Consider the following 23,680-nt stretch of genomic DNA (forward strand, 5'->3'; position numbering starts at 1 on the left):
CATTATGTGTGGGTGATTCACCCGTGTTGGTGCATAAACAAGTAGTTCTATTTCATTGTTCAGGAGCATTGTATTGTGTCCATATTTTCCTGCGTATAAGATGACCCCCTAATTTTACAGTTAAAAACATAGGTTTAAGCCTATATTCGCTGTATAAGACTACCTCCCACTTCAAAGAAAAGACTTACTTTACCGTCAAGATCTACAGGCAATTTTTGTGCAATTTTGGTCTTTTCCCGGATTTTCGGTTGACTTTTTTTCCGTTTCAAAAGTCATCTTATATGCCGGAAAATACAGTAAATATTCCACAATTTATGTTTCCTTTCTACTGTTCATGGACAGTTCTGTTGGTTTCAACTTGGGACTATTATGAATGATGTTTTTAAGCACACGATTGTGGTCCAAAAGGGGGCGCCATAACTAATGTAACCAAAAGTAACCTCACACGGTGAACTGATCATGAATTTCTAGTATGCTGCATAGTTACCCCAGGCATATAATTTCCTTAGTAAAAAGTGTTAGCTTTGCCTTAAACAGCCCTATCCTTTGTTTCTCTGCATCCAGATAAACACAAACTATAGCAACACCATGCTGAGCATATTACATGTATTATTTAATGACAAAAATAAAACCCCTGAGAAATGAGTATTATGAAACCTATTTTAAGCTCCTATGTATTTAGTGCTTACTATTTAATATTCAAGCAGATCAATTCTGAGAAGGAACATATATCGGTAGCTCCATTTCACAGGTGAAGAAACTGAGACTTAGGAAAGTTATGTAGTTGACTGAGATCTCATATTTAATTTATAATACAGCCAGGACTGGAGCTCTTGACTAGATGACCCAAAGGCCCTTTCTCTTAATCACAGTAATATATTTTCTTTTCATTTTTACATTCACCCTAAGAGCAACGGAGTCACAAGATGCTAGCTCTTTGTCATCTAGGATTTTGGCCATTATGGGAGTTCAAAATTTTAGCACAAATGGAAAATTTGTAATATGAAGGGAATTTGAAATTTGGAAAGAAATTACTAAGAATTACAGAGAATGCCAACATAGAGAAATGGTGTAGTTAGGATGTGGATCCGGGAGTCAGATTGCCTGGGCTTGAATCCCGCCTCTGTTATCTCCAGTCTGTGTAGCCTTGGACAGCTTACTTACCTTTTTCATATCTGTTTCCTAATAATACCTGCCTCAAAGGATCGGTATGGTGATTAAATTAATTCATTATCTGTAATTTGATATGCCTGAGAACAAAACCTAGCATATTGAAAAAATGATGTCGTTATTTGAATTTAGATTAAAGTCAGTATTTGGTATGCTAAAAACAAAGGTTTGGGGGGGGGGAGGGAGTTTTTTGGGAGAGTTTTTTTCTATTGTCCCAAAAAATAATTTCAAAAAATTCTTTGACTACTGGAAAAGCAATTCACTTATTTTAACTATATAGGAATCTTTTGGCTAGTTTTAAAGTAAGTTTTAAACTAGAGCCAAATGCCTCTCTTGGCACAGCCTACAAAATTTTAAGAATTTTTTAACCAAGCCAAAAATCTCAGATAAACCAGTAAGAACAGGCTGTAAAACTGGTGGGAACAAGTCTGCCACTTTATTTATTTATTTACTAGAGGCCCCATGCACAAAATTCATGCAAGGGGCTCCGAGGGTCGAGGCAGCAGCCCATGCTTTATCCAGAAGGATATCCAGTCTAATTAGCATAGTACACTTTTATTATTATATATTTACATACTTATTTATTTATTTTTAAATATATTTTTATAGATTTCAGAGAGGAAGGGAGAGAGAGAGAAAAAAAAATCAATGATAAGAGAGACTCATTGATCAGCTGCCTTCTGCATACCCACTACTGGGGATCAAGCCCTCAACTTGGGCATGTGCCCTTGATTAGAATCAAATCTGGAACCTTTCAGTCCACAGGCAGACTGATATTCTATCCACTAGCCAAACCAGCTAGAGCTAGTTCTACCATTTTAAACCTTTGTGTCCCTGTGGGTTGAGAACTGCTGCTGTAGAGCCTAAGACCATTGGAAAACACAGATATTTACATTACGCTTCATTAACAGTATCAAAATTACAGTTATGAAGTAGCAACAAAAATAATTTTACGGTTGGGGGTCACCACCACATGAGCAACTATTATTACAGTGTCGCAGCATTAGAAAGGTTGAGAACCACTGCACTAGACAGATGAGGAAACCGAGCCCAAGAGAAGGGGACTGAATTGCCCATGGTCACCCAGCTGGCTGGGCAGAGTGAAGATCAATGAGGAAAAGTGGTTTAACCAAATGACATAAAGTCCAGTTCTCCATAAGCCGAAGCAACTTGCCCTTGATAAACCAAACCCCACTGAGAGCCTCCAGTGTGGGACTTTAAGAAAAATATTGTCCTGTGTTCACGTTTCACAGGTGAGATGCACGTGGAAGGGCAGGAACATTTTTACATGGAAACACAAACCATCCTGGCTATCCCAAAAGAAGAAGATAAGGAAATGGTGTTACATGTGGGAACACAGTTTCCCCTCCATGTGCAGGTAACCGGATATTTTTTGAAATTGAGGCTCCAGATGACTGTGGTGTGAGGCCCATACACCAGGCATTCCTCTTTAGAGGAGCTTTGATTGTTCCCACTCTCCGTCTCAAACTCCCTGCACACTTGACGCTGGCTACTGTCCGTAATGGAGGAAGTGGGCAAGTATTTCCCTAAATGGGCAGACCTTTTAAGGAGATCAGAAATGTTTTCTCCCTTCTAAAATATAGGGCAAAGTTCCTCTTTCCCTTATGGCAATTGATGGTGTAAAATTTAATCATAGTAATTACATTTCCTTCTATGGATCTATTGCATTGCTTCTCTACCTGAATTAGTAGTACATGTGCATTTAAATTTTTTTGTGGTGAATGAGTGTTGGTTCTCTCTCTATACATGATTTTGCATCTTGTGTTGCACATGTACATGGTTGCATGTCCAAGGCATTCAGCCCAGCACAGTAGTGTGTGAATGCCAGTCCTGCTCTAGTGGCTGAGTTATAAAGCATTGTACCTGCCCACACCCCACCCCCAAGCAAGCAAAGAAAATCCCCGACATTCCCATCTTCTGAAATGAGGAGTTGTAGGTCCTAGAACAGTGCTAGGCACAGGGGAATTTCTATATATATATAAAGAGCCAGAGCCATCACATCAGAAACAACCAAATGGACAACTGAACAAGCTGAGTGAGTCAACAAAGCCAGCAGGGGGATCATGAGGGACAACCAAATGACTGAGCAGCACGCTGTGTGGGGCGACCAGGTTGGCAGAGGGGGGCAGAGAGGGATGACCAGGATGGCAGAAGGGGCAGTGAGGGGCAACCAGCTGGCAGGGGGCACAGTTGGCGGCAACCAGGCTGGTAGGAGGGCAATGACGGACAACCAGGCCAGCAGAGGGGAGCAGTTGGGGTTGATCGGGCTTGCAGGAGAGGGCAGTTGGTTAGAGCATTATTCTGAATACTAAGAAGATTGCCAGTTCAATTCCGGTTTTGGCACATATGGGAGGCACCTGATCTATGTTTCCCTCTCTCATCAATTTTTCTCTCTCTTTTCTCTAAAATCAATATAAAAGCACATCCTTGGTTGAAATTTTTTAAAAAAAATGGAGTACTGGTACATGTTACAACATGGATGAACCTTGGAAACAATGTTAAGCAAAAGAAGCCAGTCACAAAAGGCCACCATTGTATTATTCCACATATATGAAATGTTCTAAACAGGCAAATCTGTAGAGACAGAAAGCAGATTAGTAGTTGCCTAGTGGTGGGGCATTAAGAGGGAGTTGAGGTTAGGGGGAGCTCAGAAGTGGCTGCTTAATAGATACGAGGTTTCTTTGGGGATACTTAAAATCTTCTAAAATTGGGTTGTGATGAGGCTTTCAAAGTTCTCTAAATACTGTACTGACTGTCTTTTACTATGAAGAGGGGAAGAACATGGATGAGGAAATAGCCTATTAAATTGGAATTTGTGACTTTGCGAGCTTCTCTTGCAGGAATTTGTGGCTGCAGCCCTTAACATCCCAGAGAATAGAGTCGCCTGCCACATGAAAAGAGCCGGAGGAGCATTTGGGGGGAAAGTAACCAAGCCCGCCCTGCTGGGAGCTGTCAGTGCTGTGGCCGCCAACAAGTAAGAGTCACAGTGCCAGCTACTATGTCAGAAGTCCTAGCGGGACAGGTGCCCCCATGTCCTTCCAGCCCTGCGCCCACCCTGGGGTTCATTCCATTGGTCACATGCTGTCACTTCCCATGTGGTTAGCATGAGGTTAAAGGGGCACTGTTCTACCTACTCTCCAATCGTCAGGGTCACCGTAGGCAAGGCGCCTCAGTGTCCTCCTCGGGAAAATGGAGAAAGTAATATCTACCTTGTTCACAAGATAGTTGTGTGGAATAAATGCAATCGCTATAGATGTTACTTCTATATTACTTCTTCATGAACTGCATTGACTTTCAATCTTTAAAATGTTTGTTTCATTTTTTAAATATATTTTATTCATTTTTTACAGAGAGGAAGGGAGAAGGATAGAGAGCTAGAAACATCAATGAGAGAGAAACTCTCAACATCCATCAGTTGCCTCCTGTACACCTCCTTACTGTGTATGTGCCTGCAGCTAATATACATGCCCTTGATGGGAATGAAACCTGGGACCTTTGAGTCTGCAGGCTGATGCTCTATCCACTGAACCGAACTGGTTAGAGTTATTTTAACAATTTAAAACAAACATTTTGCCCTAACCAATTTGGCTCAGGGGATAGAGTGTCAGCCTGCAGACTGAAGGGTCCTGGGTTCAGTTCTGATCAAGGGCATGTACCTTGGTTTCAGGCACTTCCCTGGCCCCAGGCCATGGTTCTGGCATGCGCAGGAGGCAACTAATCGATGTGCTTCTCTCACATCAATATTTCTCTCTGTCTTCCTTCTCTCTTCCTCTCTCTCTCTCTCAAAAAAAAAAAAAAATCAATGGGAAAATATCCTCAGGTGAGAATTTTAAAATCACTAAATAAATAAATAGTTAACATAAATCTAACTAAGGTGGGTGAATGGAGGGCAGGTCAAAGCCTCAACTTTACAAGGGACACATTCTGTGATGAAACACAGCAGGGTCAGCTGCCGCCTGGGAATGTTCACTTAACCTCAGAATCACCAAGATGGAAGAACCCGACACAGTAAGAGCGGGAATAGCCGTGACTTTTTGTGAACCTCTTACACACCAGAGTTTCTAAGTATGTTCAGGACAAACGTAACTTATCCCAGACTATCGCTGCGGAAAGAAACACTGTGAACATCACAGCTCACTGGCACTTTCCAAACATAGCAAAGCCTGTCCTGTGAGCAGAGGGGCGGGCCCGGGGAGCATTCCCTCGGAGCCAGTGGGGTCCCCCACGGGCACTTTATGACGGGGAGTATGCATGCAAGGGGGGACAGAACTCAACGGAGTATTGATTGGTTCTCAATCCTTTCATTCTCAGCATTCCCCTTTGCCACGTGTTTTAATGCCCCTTTTAATATCCAACATGAACATCATCATAATATAACCTACTAATTCACACAGTTGCAAAATCCTCATACAGTGCCTGAATGTCATACAAAAAGAAAAAGAAATAAAAATAAAGTAACCTAACTAAATAATGTATTATTTCAACATCAAAATTCTCAGACATGACTAAATGAGGATAACATTAATAGGGGGTTTTGTGTTTGTATTTGTTTGTTTGTTACGTATTAATATCCCCACAAATTTTCAAAATGTTGTTTAAGGTATGTTGCTACCCCCATAGAAAACCACTAAGTTAGGTTATTTCCAGTCCCCTTTCACCAGCTCCAAGTTTCTACACCTTTATGAAGCACCCAGCGTATTAACAGAGTCACTTCCTACAGAACTGGCCGCCCAATCCGGTTTGTTCTAGAACGTGGTGATGACATGCTGATAACTGCTGGCCGCCACCCACTCCTCGGAAAATACAAAGTGAGTGAGAGCAAAAATTGTAGGAGACTGCTGAAAATATTGTCCAGGGACAACCAATCAGTCATAAAACAACTACTAAACTCCATACCGACTGCAAGGATTATTTGAATGCTACCCAAAACCAATCAGAACTTTCTATTGGGATCCCATGGTCCCCCTAGGATGTTCCTCTGATGACTGTCACATCAAATCATGTTCACAAGCTGGGTATGGACTGGCACGTGTGATCGAATGTGTTTGTGTACAGCAGGATCTGGTTGTAACGAACTGCTGAGAAAATGGTTTTGTCATGTGACTTTGCAGATTGGATTCACGAACAACGGTGTGATCAAAGCTGTCGACGTTGAATATTATATCAATGGTGGATGCACCCTTGATGAGTCTGAGTTGGTAAATAAGAACCATGCCCTTCCCATAGGTTACCTGTTGAGTTGTATGTGCTACACTTTATTTGCATGGATATTTCTTATACAAATTAGACAAAATTCTGTGAAGGGTTTGTGTTAGAGATAGAATTTAGATAACTGGTTTTGAAAGATGGATAGATGTGAAGTTCTGTTTTGTTTTCATTCAGGTGATAGAGTTCGTCGTGCTGAAATCTGAAAATGCGTATCATGTTCCTAACTACCGGTGCCGGGGTAGGCCTTGCAAAACAAACTTGCCATCCAACACTGCCTTTCGAGGATTTGGCTTTCCCGAGGTTTCAGTGGTAGTTGAAGCTTATACAACTGCTGTGGCATATCAATGTAACTTACTCCCTGAAGAGGTAGGTAATAAGTCAGAATCCCCGTACAAAACTCTGCCATCAATGGTTCAAATATACCCTGAATGGTCAGATTATTATGATCTCTGAGGCCCTGTGCATGAACTCCTGCATGGGTGGGGTCTGGCCAGCCTAACCAGTGGGAGAGGGGACATGGGAGATTGGCGGGTCTGCCTGCTGGTCGAACTCCTGGTCAAGGGGGCAATTTTCATATTAGCCTTTTATTATATATTGATAGAATATACACTGAGAGAGGACAAGATGGCGATCGAACAGACGGACTTGTTCTGACCATGGTCCCAGAACAGATAAAAGCAGCGTCTAAGTTGATCGAGGAATATTGATTGGCAGCTAAGGGGCAGCAGAAGTCTAAAGGAAAGAAAGGAAGGGTCCGCTGGACAGGATTTCCTGGCCAAGCAACCAGCACTGGGGCGGCAGAGACCTCGCCCTGAGCTATGGGCTCAGAGGGAAGGCTGCGCCATCTTACCAGGAAAGATGGATCTTCTCTGAGGCCTGGAAAACCCACAGCAGAGGAGACCAACGAGCAGCTGTGACACCCCAATCGGCGCAAACACGTGGATTCAAGGGAGTTCTTCGATCAACCAAGGAAAGGAGAAGGAACACCACGTAACCAGACATCCTGAAAAGAGAAACCATGGGGAGACAAAGAAATAGCCCAAACATGAAGAAAAGCAGGCATCACCAGAAAAGGAAGTAAATGAGTTAGAGGCAAGCAACCTACCAGAGCAAAAATTCAGAGTAATGATCATAGGATGGCTAAAAAGAATGGAAAAGAAATTTGACAATAACCAAGAAAAAATGAGGAAGAACCATGAGGAATTTAAGAAGAACCAAGAGGAATTGAAGAAGAACCAAGAAGAAATGAAAAATGACATCACTACCATGAAGAACTCAATAGAAAGCATCAAGAGTAGACTAGATGAAGCAGAGGACTGCATCAGTGAGCTAGAAGACAAGATGGAAAAAAATACCCAATTAGAGCAGCTTCTAGAAAAAAAAATTAAAAAGCAGGAGAAGAACCTATGGGAGCTTTGGGACAATACAAAACAAAATAATATTTGAATAATAGGGGTTCCAGAAGGAAAGGAAACCGAGGTAGATATGGAAAAAAGTATTTCAAGGATATACACTGAGTGGCAAGATTATTATGCATTCAGAGATCATCTTAATCTGGCCACTCAGTGTATATTGAGCACCTACAGACAACACTACATTAGCTTGTAAGATTCAATTAAAGTAGATAGTCTATGTATCAATAGTAAGCTTTTATTGTGCAGCAAGTCAATCAAAACTTAGTGGATTAAATATTCACTGAGTCCAATCTCATTCTAGTTCATAGATTTTCCAGAAATAAGAACATGATGCAAGCACTTTTCAAGTCTCTGCCTGGTTTACATATGTGTTGTCCTGGTGTCCAAAGCTAGTCATATGACCAGTCCCATAGCCCGTGTGAAACCACTCAAGGTCATGACGAGGGAGATTGGCATCATTACAGCCATTTGTGCAAACATCCTACCATAGTTCAGATTTTGAGGAGCTAACATGAGAACAGTTAAGAATAAAAAAACATTGTGTAGAAGTAAAAGAATTTTGAGTCAGGAGAAATTTGTCTCACCAGTAACGAAACTTGTCATAGGACTCATAATACACATACTATTTCTCAGTATTATTGTAAAGTTGTTGAGATCATATACTTAGTCTGCAGCCTGGAAGATATGATGTGTTCAAAAGTAGTTTCTATTGTTATTATCATTATGGTTGTCATTATGTTTATATTTGTACTTACATATTTATATCCATTTAAATAATTGTTTCTTTTTTTAGAAAGACTTTCTTCATGTTAGGTATATAACAAAACACACATGTTTCACAAATGGAATAGCATGTATGCTTAAAATGCTTATTCCTTGTCTTTCAGGTTAGAGAAATAAACATGCCTAAGAAAATTAGCAAAACAGCCTATAAGCAGACATTTAATCCAGAGCCCTTGCAAAGATGCTGGAAAGAGTGTCTGGAGAAATCTTCATTTTATGCTAGGAAAAGGGATGCTGAGGAATTTAACAAAAATAATTATTGGAAGAAAAGGGGGCTTGCTGTGGTCCCCATGAAATATTGCATTGCCGTCCCTGAGGCCTATTACAATCAGGTGAGGTTGGGAGAAATGAGTCTTGAAGTATGGGTCAAATTTCAAGTCCATGTAAGAATTGGAGGGAACAAGAGGATCCCTTTCCCTCTTGCCTAACTTCTTAGTGACAGCAATAGGGTCATTTAAAGACAGAGCTTTCAAAGCACTGAAAACAGACAGAGGTGCTCCATTCTCACAGAAATCCGGAGTCACCATACTGGGCTCAATGACTACACAGGGTCACCATACTGTGCTCCATGACTATACAGAGTCACCATACTGGGCTCCATGACTCACAGAGTCACCATACTGGGCTCCATGACTCACAGAGTCACCACCATACTGGGCTCCATGACTCACAGAGTCTCCATACTGTGTTCCATGACTACACAGGGTCACCATACTAGGCTCCATGACTACCCAGGGTCACCATACTGGGCTCCATGACTCACAGAGTCACCATACTGCACTCCATTACTACCCAGGGCATCATACTGGGCTCCATGACTACCCAGGGTCACCATACTGTGCTCCATGACTCACAGAGTCACCATACTGGGCTCCATGACTCACAGAGTCACCACCATACTGTGCTCCATGACTCACAGAGTCAGTATACTGGGCTCCATGACTCATAGAGTCACCACCATACTGGGCTCCATGACTACATAGGGACACCATCCTGGGCTCCATGACTACACAGGGTCACCATACTGGGATCTATGACTACTGTGCCTTCTTTTTCATTTTACCTTAGATAGTTTTTTGTGAGGTTCTATTTCTGTTTCTGTTAATTATTTATTTTCTTATTTATTTATGTATTTGTGTTGTTGTTTTTTACTTGTTTCTATCCCCAGTAATCTCTGAAATATCCCCGTAACCAAATGCACACAAAGAAAAGAATACAGGTCCCTGTATGGTTTCAGTGAACGATGCCCCAATCCCCTCTGTCCACTCCCCTCCTCAGAGTCCACTCACAAGGTAGAAAGCAAGATGAGAAGGAAGGAGGGCATCAGGTGATCAATCCTTCTCCCCAGCAAATATTTCTGAATCCAGAATAACACACAGACCATCTTTGAAGGGAAAAATTCAGTGGACTCTCAACAGCTGCTTAAATTATCTATTTTAATGTTACTTAACTGTGTATGACAACAAAGAACAAGCTTCTTATAGTTCTGATGCCTATACAGAACACAAGTGAATTTGGGAATTAAATGAAAGTAGTATTGTAAATGCCAGTAATATTCAAAATAGTTACATTAACTTAACATGGAGGGTGATGTTGCTTTTCCAAAACTAAATCCTCCTGCAGTTCTGGCTGCTGCTACATTTCAAGTCATTTTGAAGTCTTAATCCTAAATGTCTGTGTAGGGTGTGATGACTCACCATCTCACCTTTTGTCTCAAATATGCCCCATCAATTACAGTCGTCCTGCTTGGTGCTTATACAATCATCAACATAAAATCTAAAATGGGCTCTGAAAGAATGTGGCAATACCATTGAATATGGTCATCATTATTCTTGTTAGATGGTCATGAAGTGAAAATACAAAATTTAAAAGTTCCTGTAGAGACTTTGATAGTCCTGATACTACTGTCTTAAAGCACTAGTTAAGTATACAATTTTACCTATATGTTCCCAAAATTCTAGTTTAGCACTTCTTAGTTGGGATTCAGGAATCTGTAGTTTAACACCTCCACCAGGTGATTCTCATCATGAGAGAAGTTTGGGAAACACTGCTCTACAGCAAGCATGTCAAACTCAAAGGCTTACACAGGCCAAATAAGCAAGGTTTTATGTGGCCACAAAAAAAAAGCTTCAATTTTCATAGGTTTGTTTTGATTGAGATGTGTTGAATACAAAGTGCTGAAATAAATGAGTAACTGTTAACATAAAATAATAGAACATTTTAATAAAAATTAATATTTTCTTGAATATTAATTTACCAGACTCTGACTAACTGTCCAAATTAATAAGCATAACTCAAATAAACCTATTTTTCTTGTTTTCCAAAAGCAAAATATTTCCTGTTGCACACACCAAACAAATCAATGCAAGGCTAAGAACGTGGCCATTGCTGCTAGTATTAGTGGAGAGAAATGGTGTGCCTGAATAGAAAATGCATAAGGGAAATGAATGCAGCACAATGATAGTAATTAGTCATTAGCGGATGTTGTAGTTCGTTATTAATAATTATGTATAACAGGATATTGTAAAAATTAAATTACGAAATTGTTATTGAAATGTTCCTTTCATACCGTTATATTGGCTGGGCCACAAAAAAATTCGTTGTGGGCCACATGTGGCCCTTGGGCTGCAAGTTTGACATGATTGCTCTACAGGGGCGGTTCCTAAGTGTTAAAGGGTTGTCCGTAGCCACCAATAATAGCTTTTGTCTCCAGTATAAACAATGAGAGATTGACTCAGTGGAGCAAATTGTTCATTTGGTAACCTCAGCTAAACTCGGGCAACATTTGGTTTTGCAAACTGGTATTATAATTATTCCCTGGCAGGCCGCCGCTCTCGTCCACATCTACACCGATGGCTCTGTCTTGGTGGCTCATAGTGGCTGTGAAATTGGACAAGGCCTCAACACGAAAATGATCCAGGTGAAATAAGTATCCATTTTTTTTCCCACTCTGGAAGACTATCACACCGTACAGTCAGTTTAACAACTCCTTTCTTGTTGAGCAGGAGAAATACCATCACACTAAGTGCACAGGTCAGTTATCACATTCATTTTGATGTCAGGAACACACGAATGGCGAAGACTGATGGAAGTGGGTATTAGAATTGAGAAAATATGTTATATTCTTCTTCCTGCATACTAAAGAACCAAGTCTCATCAAGGTCTTCTGAAAAATGTGATTCCAGTTTTCAAAGATAAAGTATTTTTTGGCTTTATGGCAACTGTTCAAAGCTACATTGTGTTCATGCAAATCTTCATTAGAAATGAATGTGTTTAATAGGATGAGAAATTATGTTCTTATTATTCACAATCTACTTAGCAACACCAATGGTGGGCCATTTTGTGTGCTAATTCAAAGAAATCTTCCTAATAGTGTTGTTGAAAGAGCAAGAGATTATTTGCAATAAGAATTTCCTCTTTTTAAAATAAGAAATCCCTTTTTAAAAGTGTAGGGCATGCAGGAGGCAATCAATCAGTGATTCCCTCTCATCATTGATGTTTCTCTCTCTCTCTCTCTCTCTCTCTCTCTCTCTCTCTCTCTCTCTCTGTCTCTCTCTCTCTCTCTCCCTCTCCCTCTCCCTCCCTCTCCCTCTCCCTCTTCTTTCCTCTCTCATACATATATATATATATATATATATATATATATATATATATATATATCAAAGCTCTTAATATGGGGGGAGGGAAGCTTAGAGTCAATGATATCAATGGTGGTTTTCATTTGCTTCTGGCAGGTGGCTAGCCGTGAACTGAACATCCCCGTCTCCTATATCCACCTGTCGGAAACAAGCACAGTCACCGTGCCGAATGGCCCCCTCACAGGAGGGTCCATGGGGACAGACATCCATGGGAGAGCGGTGCAGGTGACTTTTCTTTCATTTCTCAGTCACCCAGTCATGGTGCTGGAAATAACCTTGCCCCACCCCCTCTCATATGGGAACTGAAATTGAAGCCTAGAAAGGTCAGGCAGCTGGTTTTAGGCACTCTGCTAAGCAGTTGCGAGACTTCGAGAGGTTCAAGCTTCCCCTGTGGGCCTCTTTTTCCCTCCCCTTGAGGGAAATATACCTTCAATTTTTCTAATCAACTTAAGATCATTAAACACTCATTAATCACTTTTATTGGTGTAAACCATCTCATTCAATAATTAAAATGTTTAGTCCAAAATTCCAAAATGTACTTCCAATTGCAGTGTCTCTACTACTTAACAGCTTGGGCCTACAGGTAGAAAGGGGGTGGGGCTGGCTCCCCTGATTTCCCAGGCAGCGCCCACACTACACGTTCCATCCCGACGGAGTACAACATCTCCCCCAGAGATGGCCCGGGACTTCCAGGGCTGCTGAGGGCTACCTTTTACCCACAGGTTTGTGAGCAGCAGCAGACAGGGATCTGTAGGCCCCCACCTCTAGAGGGCACACACTAAGCTCTCTGAGTGTCTGTGGAGTGTCTCTCGCTGGGTTTGCGATGGAGAAAGCCCTTCCTGCCACTCCATCCTGAGAAGATGGAGATCCCAGCACACCAACCTGTCGCAGTGCAATCCTGTCCCTCACTCCAACCTCCCAGCCTCTTCAGCTCCAACCCTTTGACACCACTGAGGCTGGTTAGGAGCAGTCTGTGGCCACTTTCTCTACAAGACCTGCTTCGGAGGGAGAGCACCCCATTTGGGTGAAGGGGCTATTTGTGCCAGTCTCGTCCTTTAGAGTCCTTAGCCTAAAATTAGTCAGATAATGAATAATAAATTATTAGGTAATAATAAATAAAGAAGAAAAAGAAGGAAGCATAGTGGCAGGTGCTATGAATCGAAATAAAGGAAGTTATGGAAAGAGAAAGTGCAAGTGTCAGGGTGACCTTGGGCAGCCAGGAAACCAGGCTAGGCACTGGTTGGTGCCCCTTGAACCTGGTCTGAAGGCAGCAGGGACAGGAGCCCTCCGTGTAGGGAATTGGAGCAGAGGGAGCTCCCTTACTGTGCTTGAGGAGCTGCGAGGGTCATGATGGTTGGAGCAGAGGGAGCCAAGGGGAGGGAGGAAAATGGTAGCTCGCTGGGGTGAGGTTGGGATATAAATGCTCATTGTTAAAACTGGGTAAGTGGTGTAAGAGGAAATATTGTTCTATTCTCTCCACTTCTGTGCATTTTTAAATCTTCTCTAATGCAAAGAAAGCCAGAAAAATTTGTATCTGGCACTTGGAGCTCCAATAGCAGGAGGTGACTCTACTAAGAAAGATACTGTGAAAAAATTCTCAACACACAAAAAGGAGTTCAGATGTCACAAAAGAATGACAAAGGGTCTCTGCTATACCTCACTCTGTTCAAGGGAAAACTTACCTTAGTGTAGCAATAGATTGTTGAGCCTAAAGATATACAACAGAGTATATGGTCAGGTCACAAGAGGAAGGCCATCTGATATTTGGACTGGCAGGAACTGTGCGACTTGTGTTTGCCTTGGGTGTGTTACTCTTTTGGAAGGCATGCATTTGTAATGAGGTCAGTGATTGAAGACGGAATGAACCAACAAAGATAGATTTATGAATGCAGGGATCTCCTGAATGCATAAGTAGCCAGATACCATTCCCAGAGAGGGGATGATAGAACAGAAGGAACAGAGACCAATAGAGGACTGGTGAGCTCTTCTGAGTCTGAGAAGAGTATGTTAAAGCAGATTTGTATTTGAATTAAGAGAGGAAGCTAAAGCCCAGTCCATGTGGTTCAGTGGTTGATCATTGATCTAGACCACATGTGTCAAACACAAGGCACGCGGGCCAAATCCAGCCCGCCAGGCCTTGCAATGTGGCCCACACCGCGCTGTCATCACTGCACTCCGCTGTCAGTTTATGACATTGTCAGTTTATGACTGTTCAGTAAACCATTCGGCCAGAGATTTAGGCTGGATTTTAGATTTTGGCCCCTTCTCTGATTGAGTTCGACACCCCTAATCTAGACCAAGCATGTCAAACTCATGGCCTGCAAAGTTGCAGCAGTTGAGACTTTTTCCACCTTCCAAGCAGCCATTCAGCTTCAGGAAAACATTATCCATCAACTAAATTAATGTTATTTCAAATTTTATTGGTATATAATAATAGATTAGTCTGCACCCTTTGTCATTTGGGTTTTTGCTTTGTAGACATAAAAGAGCTATAACCCTAAGGCGGCTCTGCCTAGCTTTATGTTAGCATGTATTTAAACATCATTATAATAAAAAATAATTTTAACACTGCAGGATCCACAGACTGTTTCTTTCAAAGGGGTTCCACACATTGTTCAAGTTTGAGAAACTCCTCCTAGAGGACTAGGAAGCAGGTTTACAAACTGGCATCTATGTTTGAATTGATTTGAATATTGAATATTGTGCTACTCCCTGTGCCTTTCATTTCTCATGTCACTTCGAATTCTTATTTTTAGAACGCTTGCCAAATTCTCATGGCCCGACTCAAGCCAGTCATCAAGAAAAACCCGGAGGGAAAGTGGGAGGACTGGGTGAGTGGTCCGCCTTAGCCTGCCCGAGAAGGCAAATGCATCTGGATGGGTAGGTAAAGCCCTCAGTGTGGCTGGTTGGTGGTGCCCACGCAAGAAGCAAAGCATTTACTAGCACTCGCTTCTGCTTTTCTGAGAGGGAGAGGGAGTCTGTGTTCATCCCGTGGCTGCACTGAGGAGCCTCGTTTCTCACTGCGTGACAGCGGCTCGTTCTGCCCTAGAACACACCTGGCAGAACACCCTTCACTGTCACTGCCCTCTGAGCACAGGCTCCTCCCATCCGCAGGGCCTGGGCTTCCCACCAGAGCAATGGAGATCATGGCAAATACCAAATGCCAAAAGGTTACTCTGCTTTCAATAATAATTATCTCAATTCTCATCATTATTATTATCTCCAGCTCTACACAGTGTACTCCAGCAGGGAAGCTGATGTAATATATTGAGACAGTCAATCAAATGACATGGAAAAAAGCAGGGTGAAAATACATACATACTACATGTTTCCCTGAAAATAAGACATCCTCCGAAAATAAGACCTAGCGCATAGAAAGATAAGACATCCCCTGAAAATAAGACCTAGCACAACTTTGGGAGAAAAAATTAATATAAGACACTGTCTTATTTTCGGGGAAACAGGTTACATGCATGCATGCATGCACACATAGGCACTTACGCATATATGTGTTTGTATATGTGTATGTATATATACACCTACTTGTGTACACGCCTATTGCAAATGAATATGACCTAGTCTCTCCCTCTCTCTAATTTAAAAAGCCAAAAAGGGAGAAAAAATAATAAACTTGACCCCGTGCGGCTCTGGAGGATCCCAGGGCGCCGCCCTGGGGAAGCACAGCCTGTGCCTATAGGCAGCCTCAGTCTCGCTCGGGGTGAAGGGCAGAGGGTGCTGCACACAGAGGAGGGGAGCCCAGCACGGAATTCCACTGCTGTCCCCGCACTTACATGTCTTCATATCAACCATCTCTTTCAGATTGAAAAAGCCTACAAGGAATCCATCAGCCTGTCCTCTACGGGGTATTTCAGGTAAAGGATGCTTTTGCGTTGGTTTAGATTACACTTAGGCAGGGATGGCGGGGCTCCTGGTGCAGAGATATTTGCTGGTTGCTGGCGCTCAGCCATGCCCCATGTCAGCCCTTCAGTCATGGGCAGGGGTGCGGGAGGAGAGCTCGGGGAGGCCAAGGAGGGACACCCCCATGGCCTAGCACAGTAGCTGCGTGATGGAGAGTAGGGCTCAGACACCAATGGGCCTTCTTCAGTGTCTGGGCTGAGACCCTTGTTGGGAGGGCGGTCAGAGAGGCCTTCGGTGCTGGGGTGAGCGCTCTGTTCATCTCCAGGACCCAGAGCGCCCCCCGGGATCAGGCCTCGAGGGGGGAAGGAGCCTCTCTTTCCCTTGGGTTTCTCTTCGCAGAGACTACCAGACCTACATGGACTGGGAGAAGGGGGAAGGGGAGCCTTGGCCATACTTTGTTTATGGAGCAGGCTGTTCTGAGGTGGAAGTCGACTGCTTGACTGGGGCTCACAAGGTAAAGAGGGGGTGGGTGTTCTCCACTGTCACCGAGTGAGTGTTTCTATGGGCGCATTTTCTATGTGCATAATAATCACCCTGACTGCCCGTGGGGACCCGGGGGCTGGTAGACAGATGCAGTGAAGATCTGTTTTTAAATGATCTTTTCCATCCTGCGTGTTCTCTTGGCACAGCTCCTCAGAACTGACATCTTCATGGACTCCGCTTGCAGCATCAACCCGGCCCTGGACATCGGGCAGGTGCGTGGCTCCAGACCGCCCCGAGGGGACTTTGGGTCAATTCCATTCAGAACATTATTTCCCAGAGTTCTCCAAATGCTTATACCTGCTACAGATACTCTGCAGTTTATGTCATATATTACACACACACACAAATAGATAAAAAATGGAAAGAAAATTCAAGAAAAAGTTAGCAGTGGTTGTCTTTACGTGGCAGAAATATGTGTCATTTATCCTGCCTATTAATTCTCCCTGCATTCTAATGTTCTTCAACAAACATTGATGTTTGTAATTAGGGGATATTATATAAATGCATAATAATAAAGCCCCATTCATATTCATAGGCACATTGAATTTAACTAGACTTAACAATTTAGAGAAATATAAGAGGGAACGAAATGCTTAAAAAAACAATTTCTCTCTGGCTGAATTTCTGATTTAGATCTCACAAGTAAATTAACACACCCAAAGCCTTTTTCAGCTTTAAGTGAAAGCCTTTCCTGCTGTTGTTGTAGCTTTGCATTATTCCCTCGGTAGCCTTGTTACTCAAAATAAAGCCAGCTGCATCAGTGCTTCCTAAACCTGCCAACTAGGCCCCAGCCTAGACCTGAGTAGCTGGACAGGTTGAGCACTTGGCTTCAAACCCAACAGACAGACATGTGTTTTCATCTGCCAACAGCTTCCTGCCTTCCTGAGTCCTAAGGAGCTGGTTGGCCGGGGTTGGCCAATGGGCTTTTTGAGGGGCCGTTTCATTTGTCCCTCAGTGTTTTTCAAAGTGCGGTCCTCCGACTCAGCAAGGAAAGCACCTACCGTGCTTCTTGGAAATGTAGGTCTCTGTGCCCACCCAGGCCAACTTCTCCATCAGAAGCTTGGTGGGCGGGAACGTGTAATCTGCCCATTTAACCTGCACCTGAGATTCTGTAAAGTTTGACACCCACAGCTGGCCTCAGGCCCCACCTCTCCTTCGCCTTCCTATCTGCTCTTACCAGCTTATTCCTGCTTCTTTGTTGCTTAAGCAAAGGCCAAAAGGGAAATGTTATCATCAGAAAAACCATACATTTGTCCCATTGGGAAAGGAAAGAAAAAACCAGCAATGTGTTAGACTGGAACTCTTGGACTTGAATCTTTTCCTTTAGGGACAAGCATTTGGAAGTATCCACATTTAGCATTTAGATTTGTTTACTTTATTCTGTAATTTTACAATTCAATAGAATGCAACATGTAACTCTCCTTCAGTTTTTTAACCTTGAGGCAGATAACCCCTTTATAAGGGACTGTGAACCGTTTTTCTCAGAGCATAATAGTTTGTAGGTAGTAGAACTCAAATGGTTTTTTTTTTTTTTAATATATTTTATTGATTTTTAACAGAGAGGAAGGGAGAGAGATAGAGAGCTAGAAACATCAATGAGAGAGAGAGAAACTTCAGCCAGCTGCCTCTTGCACACCCCCTACCAGGAATGTGCCCGCAACCAATGTACATGCCCCTGACCGGAATAAAAACTGGGACCCTTCAGTCCGCAGACCGACGCTCTACCGCTGAGCCAAACTGGCTTAGGGTCAAATGGATTTTAAGAAAACGAATATATTTTAATTAAAGCCAGACCTCATAATATTTATAAGCCACTGAGAGGCAGAGTGAAACGAGAGAGAGAGAGAGAGAGAGAGTAGTTTGCCAAGTGGAGAAGCCGAGGTGGGGAGCAGTAAAGAGAGAAATTGCCTTTACAAAGAACTGGAGGGTTGAAGGAATCTGGTGGGCTTGGAGAATCCCCCATAACTTGATGAATGCTGAGTCCCTGGAATGTGAGGTACCTGGGCAAGAAGCGCTAAGTCTAGAGGGCCAGGCAGGATGGCAAACAACAGATGCTGAAAGATCCTGTGTAAGTTCTCAGCAATGCTTTCAAGAATGACTTACTATGTATGGTTCAGAGCTCCATTTGCAATCACATTGGGATACATTTTCAACCAACATCATATGTTTATAAACTGTGCCATTTTTGCCTGTAGGTTGAAGGAGCATTTATCCAAGGCATGGGATTATATACCATAGAAGAACTGAAATACTCCCCGGAAGGTGTGCTTTATTCTCGGGGTCCTAAAGACTACAAAATCCCCACCGTCACAGAAATACCGCAAGAGTTCTATGTTACTTTGGTGTGGTCCCGAAATCCCATAGCCATCTACTCATCCAAGGTAAGAACTCAACACCTCTATTCGTTTGCTAGCGCTCCCATAACAAAATACCATTTGGGATGGCTTAGGCAACAGAGATATTAACTCACAGATCTGGAGGCTGGAAGTATGAGATCAAGGCTTGATTTATTCGAAGATTTCTCATTGTCTTGAGGATGGCCATTCTCATTGTGTCCTCGCATGATCATCTTTCTATATGGCACATGGGTCGGATCTCTCTCTCTCTCTTTCTCCCTCTCTCCCTCTCTCTCTCTCTCTCTCTCTCTCTCTCTCTCTCTCTCTATATATATATATATATATATATATATATATATATATATCTTTTTCTCTCTCTCTTTCTCGGCTTAATTTCTTTTTTCTTAAAAGCACATCCTAAAGACCTCATTTCAACTAAATTATCTCTCTAAGGACCTTATCTCCAATTATAGTCACATACTGAGTACTAGTGGTTAGGACTTCAACATGTAAATTGGAGGGGATCACAGTTCATCCCATAATAAACTGTTACTTCAAGAAATAATGAAACAGTCCCCTGAATTTGCTTTCTCCTTGGAATTGCAGGGCCCAGAGGGAGATGGGGGAGGGGAGAGCAAACTCATGGCAGAGTGGTACTCACTGCCTTCAGAACCCCAAGTGGAGTCTTCACTCTTGAGAAAGATCATGAAATATACACTGAGTGGTCAGATTATGATGATCTCTGAAGGCATAATAATCTGGCCACTCAGTGTGTCAGTGTGTGTGTGTGTGTGTGTGTGTGTGTGTGTTAGAGTCCCGATGTATGAATTCATTCATGGGTTGGGCAGGGGGAGGGGACATGGGCGGTTGGCCAGCCTGCCTGCTGGTCGAAATCCTGGGTGAGGGGATAATTTGCATATTAACCTTTTATTATATAGGCTATATACTAAGTGGCCAGATTATTATGCATTCAGAGATCATAATAATCTGGCCACTCAGTATATTTAAATAAAACAAGAAGTCAAATATCTTGACTCATGAAGCTAAGTGCCACTGGGAGGTAAAGCTGAAGTTGTAGGCCAATTTCCCCAGCCCAGAGCCTTCTTTTCTGCACTCTTCCCACATGTCCTCCAGACTCAGTCCTTTCTTGCTCCTATTGCCTCTGCCCACTCTCTCCCCAAGTTAGAAAGGGCTTCAAACAAATTTCTCACTGAGGGTGATTTGCTCTGTGGTGTGAATAGCCATTGATAAAAAATAGCCATGGACGTACACGCTCCATGGCCCTGGGGTCTAACTGGCCCATGTAGACTTGCAGCAAAGATTCTCCAACACATGTACAAAAGCACAACTTCTCCACCCGCAGTGCCATTCTGAGCCCACCTCTGGCCAGACACATGGCAACTTTAACCTCAGGTTTTCAGGAGACTACCTCTGTTTCCCAGTAGTCAGAATTGGGAGGAAGATGAGACTTTCTATATGAATAGGTCCTCTCTCCACGTCTGCACACTCTGGCCAGGGATATCTCTAAAGACTGTCCTAACACAAACCCGCCTGTTGGGGCCAGCTGTGTTCCAAATAGGGCACAGGACCTCTGCTCTCCCTCCCTACCCCCTCACCTCACAGGAAATCCCTTCTTTTGCCAGCTCCACCTTTTCCTCCACATTTGCCTCAGAGTAAAAGCCACAGCCCGGGGTAGTCTTTATCTGCTTTGGGCCCTTTGTTCCATCTTTCTACTAAGGCCCTGGACACAGAACAAGAACCAGACTCCTTTGAAGGAAGAAAGAAGGAAAATCAGGACAAGAAGCAACGGAGGGTTCTTTAAAATATAATGCCCTCACACTGTTCATTCAAAAGCATCCAGCATTCACCAGAGAAGTGAGCACAAAGAAAGGCAACAAACACCTCACTGTCTTTCAAGCTCAGCTACAAAGATTGTGGTTCTTTTGCTGAGGGTTTGAGTTAAACACAAATGGCCTAGAGCAGCGGTTTTCAGCCACAACACACCAGGTCGATTTCGCTGGTCCAGAGGCCAAATTGAAGCACTCTAGAGGACACCAAGGGTTCTGGTCTTCTGGACCTGAACAGGGGAACAGGTGTTGTTAGCTGCCCTGCCACCCTGATGTTCTGGGGCATTTTCATTAACTACTCCCCACACACACCAATCGGCATTGGGGGGGGGGTAGGGGGGGGTGCCCAGCAATTCAGATGCACCCCACTCTGAGAGTTATAAAGCCGGAGGAGGTGAATATGCATGAGAGTGTGCAAGTGCACATGTGTGTCAACACAAATGACAAGTCCTGAAGGAGCCATGCCTTCCTGACTGCCTTCTGGCCTCCTTCTCAGGGATTGGGTGAGGCTGGAATGTTCATGGGAAACTCCGTGTTATTCGCCATCCACGATGCAGTGGCTGCTGCCCGCAGAGAGAGGGGGTTGGCCAACACCTTCCTCCTGAACAGCCCGGCGACGCCTGAGGAGATTCGGATGGCTTGTGTGGATCAGTTCACCGACATGGTAAGGATGGCGAATAGAGGCCCCTGCTGGGATCCCTTTTCCATGGCTTCCAGGTTATCGGTATGAATTTGGTATCTGTGACCGAATTCTAGGGCAGGTTCATCTTTTTCAACGGAAATTCTCTTTTTTCCTCCACTTGCTACTTCCTAGATGCTCTAAAGCAGCTGCCTGTAAAGTGAGTGAACTTCTTAAAATGATATTTCATTGTTTCCAGCTGCAAAGAAAAGCACACTCTACTGAGTCAGTGCTGATTGCAAATGGTATATATTTTCGTTTGTTTCCAGGAGGTTTTTATTTCTTCCTTGATTTCAAAAAAAAAGGGGGGGGGGGGGACATCTGTAATACTTTGAGCAATAAAGATAAATTTTTAAAAAATAGCAAATGGCCATGGTAGGTTATGTCTTTAAATATTTGTCAAAATGGAGTTGATGTGGTATTTGAATTACCTCAATAACCAAATTAGATTAAATATATATCTGATCTACTCAATTATTTGGAAAGTATCTTCAAGCAAACTAATAAAAAATTTTTAATAAAATTATTAAGTCACTGGGCACATGTTCACAGAACACAGTTTCATTTTTCAGCTGCTGAAAACACTTCTAGAAGGATCAGAGACTACTTCTATATTCAACTGCTTACTGCAGCCGTAATTGAGTCTGGTATAGCATTAGACTGCAGTGTAGGCCTTTGACATTACAGGACTTCTGGGTTTAAAATGCATTTTATCCCCAAACATAATGAGAATGAGGAGATTTATGACTCAAGAAATGTGAAAATTAATTAGATTTTGGTAAGAATAAAATGGATACTCACGTTCTTTTTAAAAAACAAATAACTTTTCTTCCGAATTACATTTTTCATATAACAAACAGAAAAGAGATTTGCTTTTCTGAAACAAAAGGAAGTTCTGGAGCTCAGGGCAGTCCAGTGATGCCATCAGGACCCAGGCTGCTTCCGGGGTCTTGCCCCCTCCGGGTCCGAGAGGGGGGGTTTCGGTCTCCTGGTCACGGATGCTGGCTGCTCCCCAGGAGGCATGGTAGAGGGACAGAGTTGAACATGCCAGGAGAATTCGGACTTTTTTTTTATTTTTGCAGCTCTGAATTTCAGCTTTTATTTTACTGCAGTGATTTTCAGATTTTCTTGTTTGACCCATTTAATACTTTTTTTGTTTTGTTTTTTATTTTTCAGTTACAGTTGACATTCGGTATTATATTAGTTTCAGGTGTACATTTATATAACTTATGAAGGGATCCCCCCCATAACTCTCATACCCAGCTGATGCCATACATCAGTTCTTACAATATTATTCACTGTACTCCCTATATTGTACTTTACACCCCCATAACTCTTTTGTAACTGCCAATTTATACTTCTTAATCCCTTCACTTTTTTCACCCAGCCCCCAAGCCTCCTTCCACCTGACAGTCATCAGTTTGTTCTCTGTTTCTGTTTTGTTTGTTCAGTATAACAACACTGTATTAGTAACCATCTGCCTTTCTTTTGTTTTTTTCAGATTCCCAGAGATGATCCTTCAACATTTACACCTTGGTCCATCCGGGTGTCTTAATCTTGTCTTTTCTTTAGGAAATGAAAGAGTTTATGATTGCCTTTAAAACTCTCAAATCAGAGCAATAAATGAGGTATTTCCCAAATGTCAATGATAATTTTAGCTTTTTTATTTCTTAATCCTCACCCAAGGACATGTTTTGTTGATGTTTAGAGAGAAGGGGAAAGGGTAGAGAGAAAGAGAGGAACTTCGGTGTGAGAAAGAAACATGAAACAGTTTCCTCCCATGTGTGCCCCAACCGGGTATTGAACCCACTGTCTTTCTGATGTATGGGACAACGTTTCAGTCAGCTTAGCCACCCAGTCAGGGCAATTTTAGCATTTTTAAATCACTCTCTGTAGTTTTGGTCACTGCATGATCATGTTTTAGGATACAAATTTTCACTAAAAGGTATAATAGAAAATCAAAATTCTTCTTTTCATTTGCATTATCCTGAAGATCTACAGCATCTTCAGGGGTTTTGTCTTACTCCATGTCTTATCTTAATAGAATACCATAGACTGGGAGATTTATTTAAAGAGTGCACGCACACACACACACACACACACACACACACACAAATATTTATTTCTCAGGGTTCTAAAGACCAGGAAGTCCAAGATCAAGGTGCCAGCAGCTTTAGTGTCT

At 42.6% G+C, this 23,680-nt stretch overlaps 1 protein-coding gene across 1 annotated transcript in view; it reads left to right on the forward strand.

The window, feature by feature from the left end:
• LOC311627048 (aldehyde oxidase 4-like) overlaps positions 1-23,100 on the forward strand; it is a gene marked incomplete at its 5' end in the record, with an annotated part of 54,586 nt that extends 31,486 nt beyond the window's left edge. Inside the window, 15 exons of the mRNA XM_084893175.1 lie at positions 2,424-2,548; positions 4,032-4,165; positions 5,912-5,999; positions 6,303-6,389; positions 6,574-6,765; positions 8,702-8,929; positions 11,422-11,517; positions 12,332-12,460; positions 14,992-15,066; positions 16,055-16,107; positions 16,493-16,607; positions 16,783-16,848; positions 18,832-19,017; positions 21,316-21,483; positions 23,000-23,100. Of these exons, the coding sequence (XP_084749301.1) occupies positions 2,424-2,548; positions 4,032-4,165; positions 5,912-5,999; positions 6,303-6,389; positions 6,574-6,765; positions 8,702-8,929; positions 11,422-11,517; positions 12,332-12,460; positions 14,992-15,066; positions 16,055-16,107; positions 16,493-16,607; positions 16,783-16,848; positions 18,832-19,017; positions 21,316-21,483; positions 23,000-23,053 (1,796 nt within the window). The 3' untranslated portion in view covers positions 23,054-23,100. The remainder of the gene's footprint in view (positions 1-2,423; positions 2,549-4,031; positions 4,166-5,911; positions 6,000-6,302; positions 6,390-6,573; positions 6,766-8,701; positions 8,930-11,421; positions 11,518-12,331; positions 12,461-14,991; positions 15,067-16,054; positions 16,108-16,492; positions 16,608-16,782; positions 16,849-18,831; positions 19,018-21,315; positions 21,484-22,999) is intronic.
• Between the last annotated feature and the right edge of the window lie 580 nt (positions 23,101-23,680).

Source organism: Pipistrellus hanaki (assembly GCF_964339955.1).
Source record: "Pipistrellus hanaki genome assembly, chromosome: 8".
Lineage (NCBI taxonomy): Eukaryota > Metazoa > Chordata > Mammalia > Chiroptera > Vespertilionidae > Pipistrellus > Pipistrellus hanaki.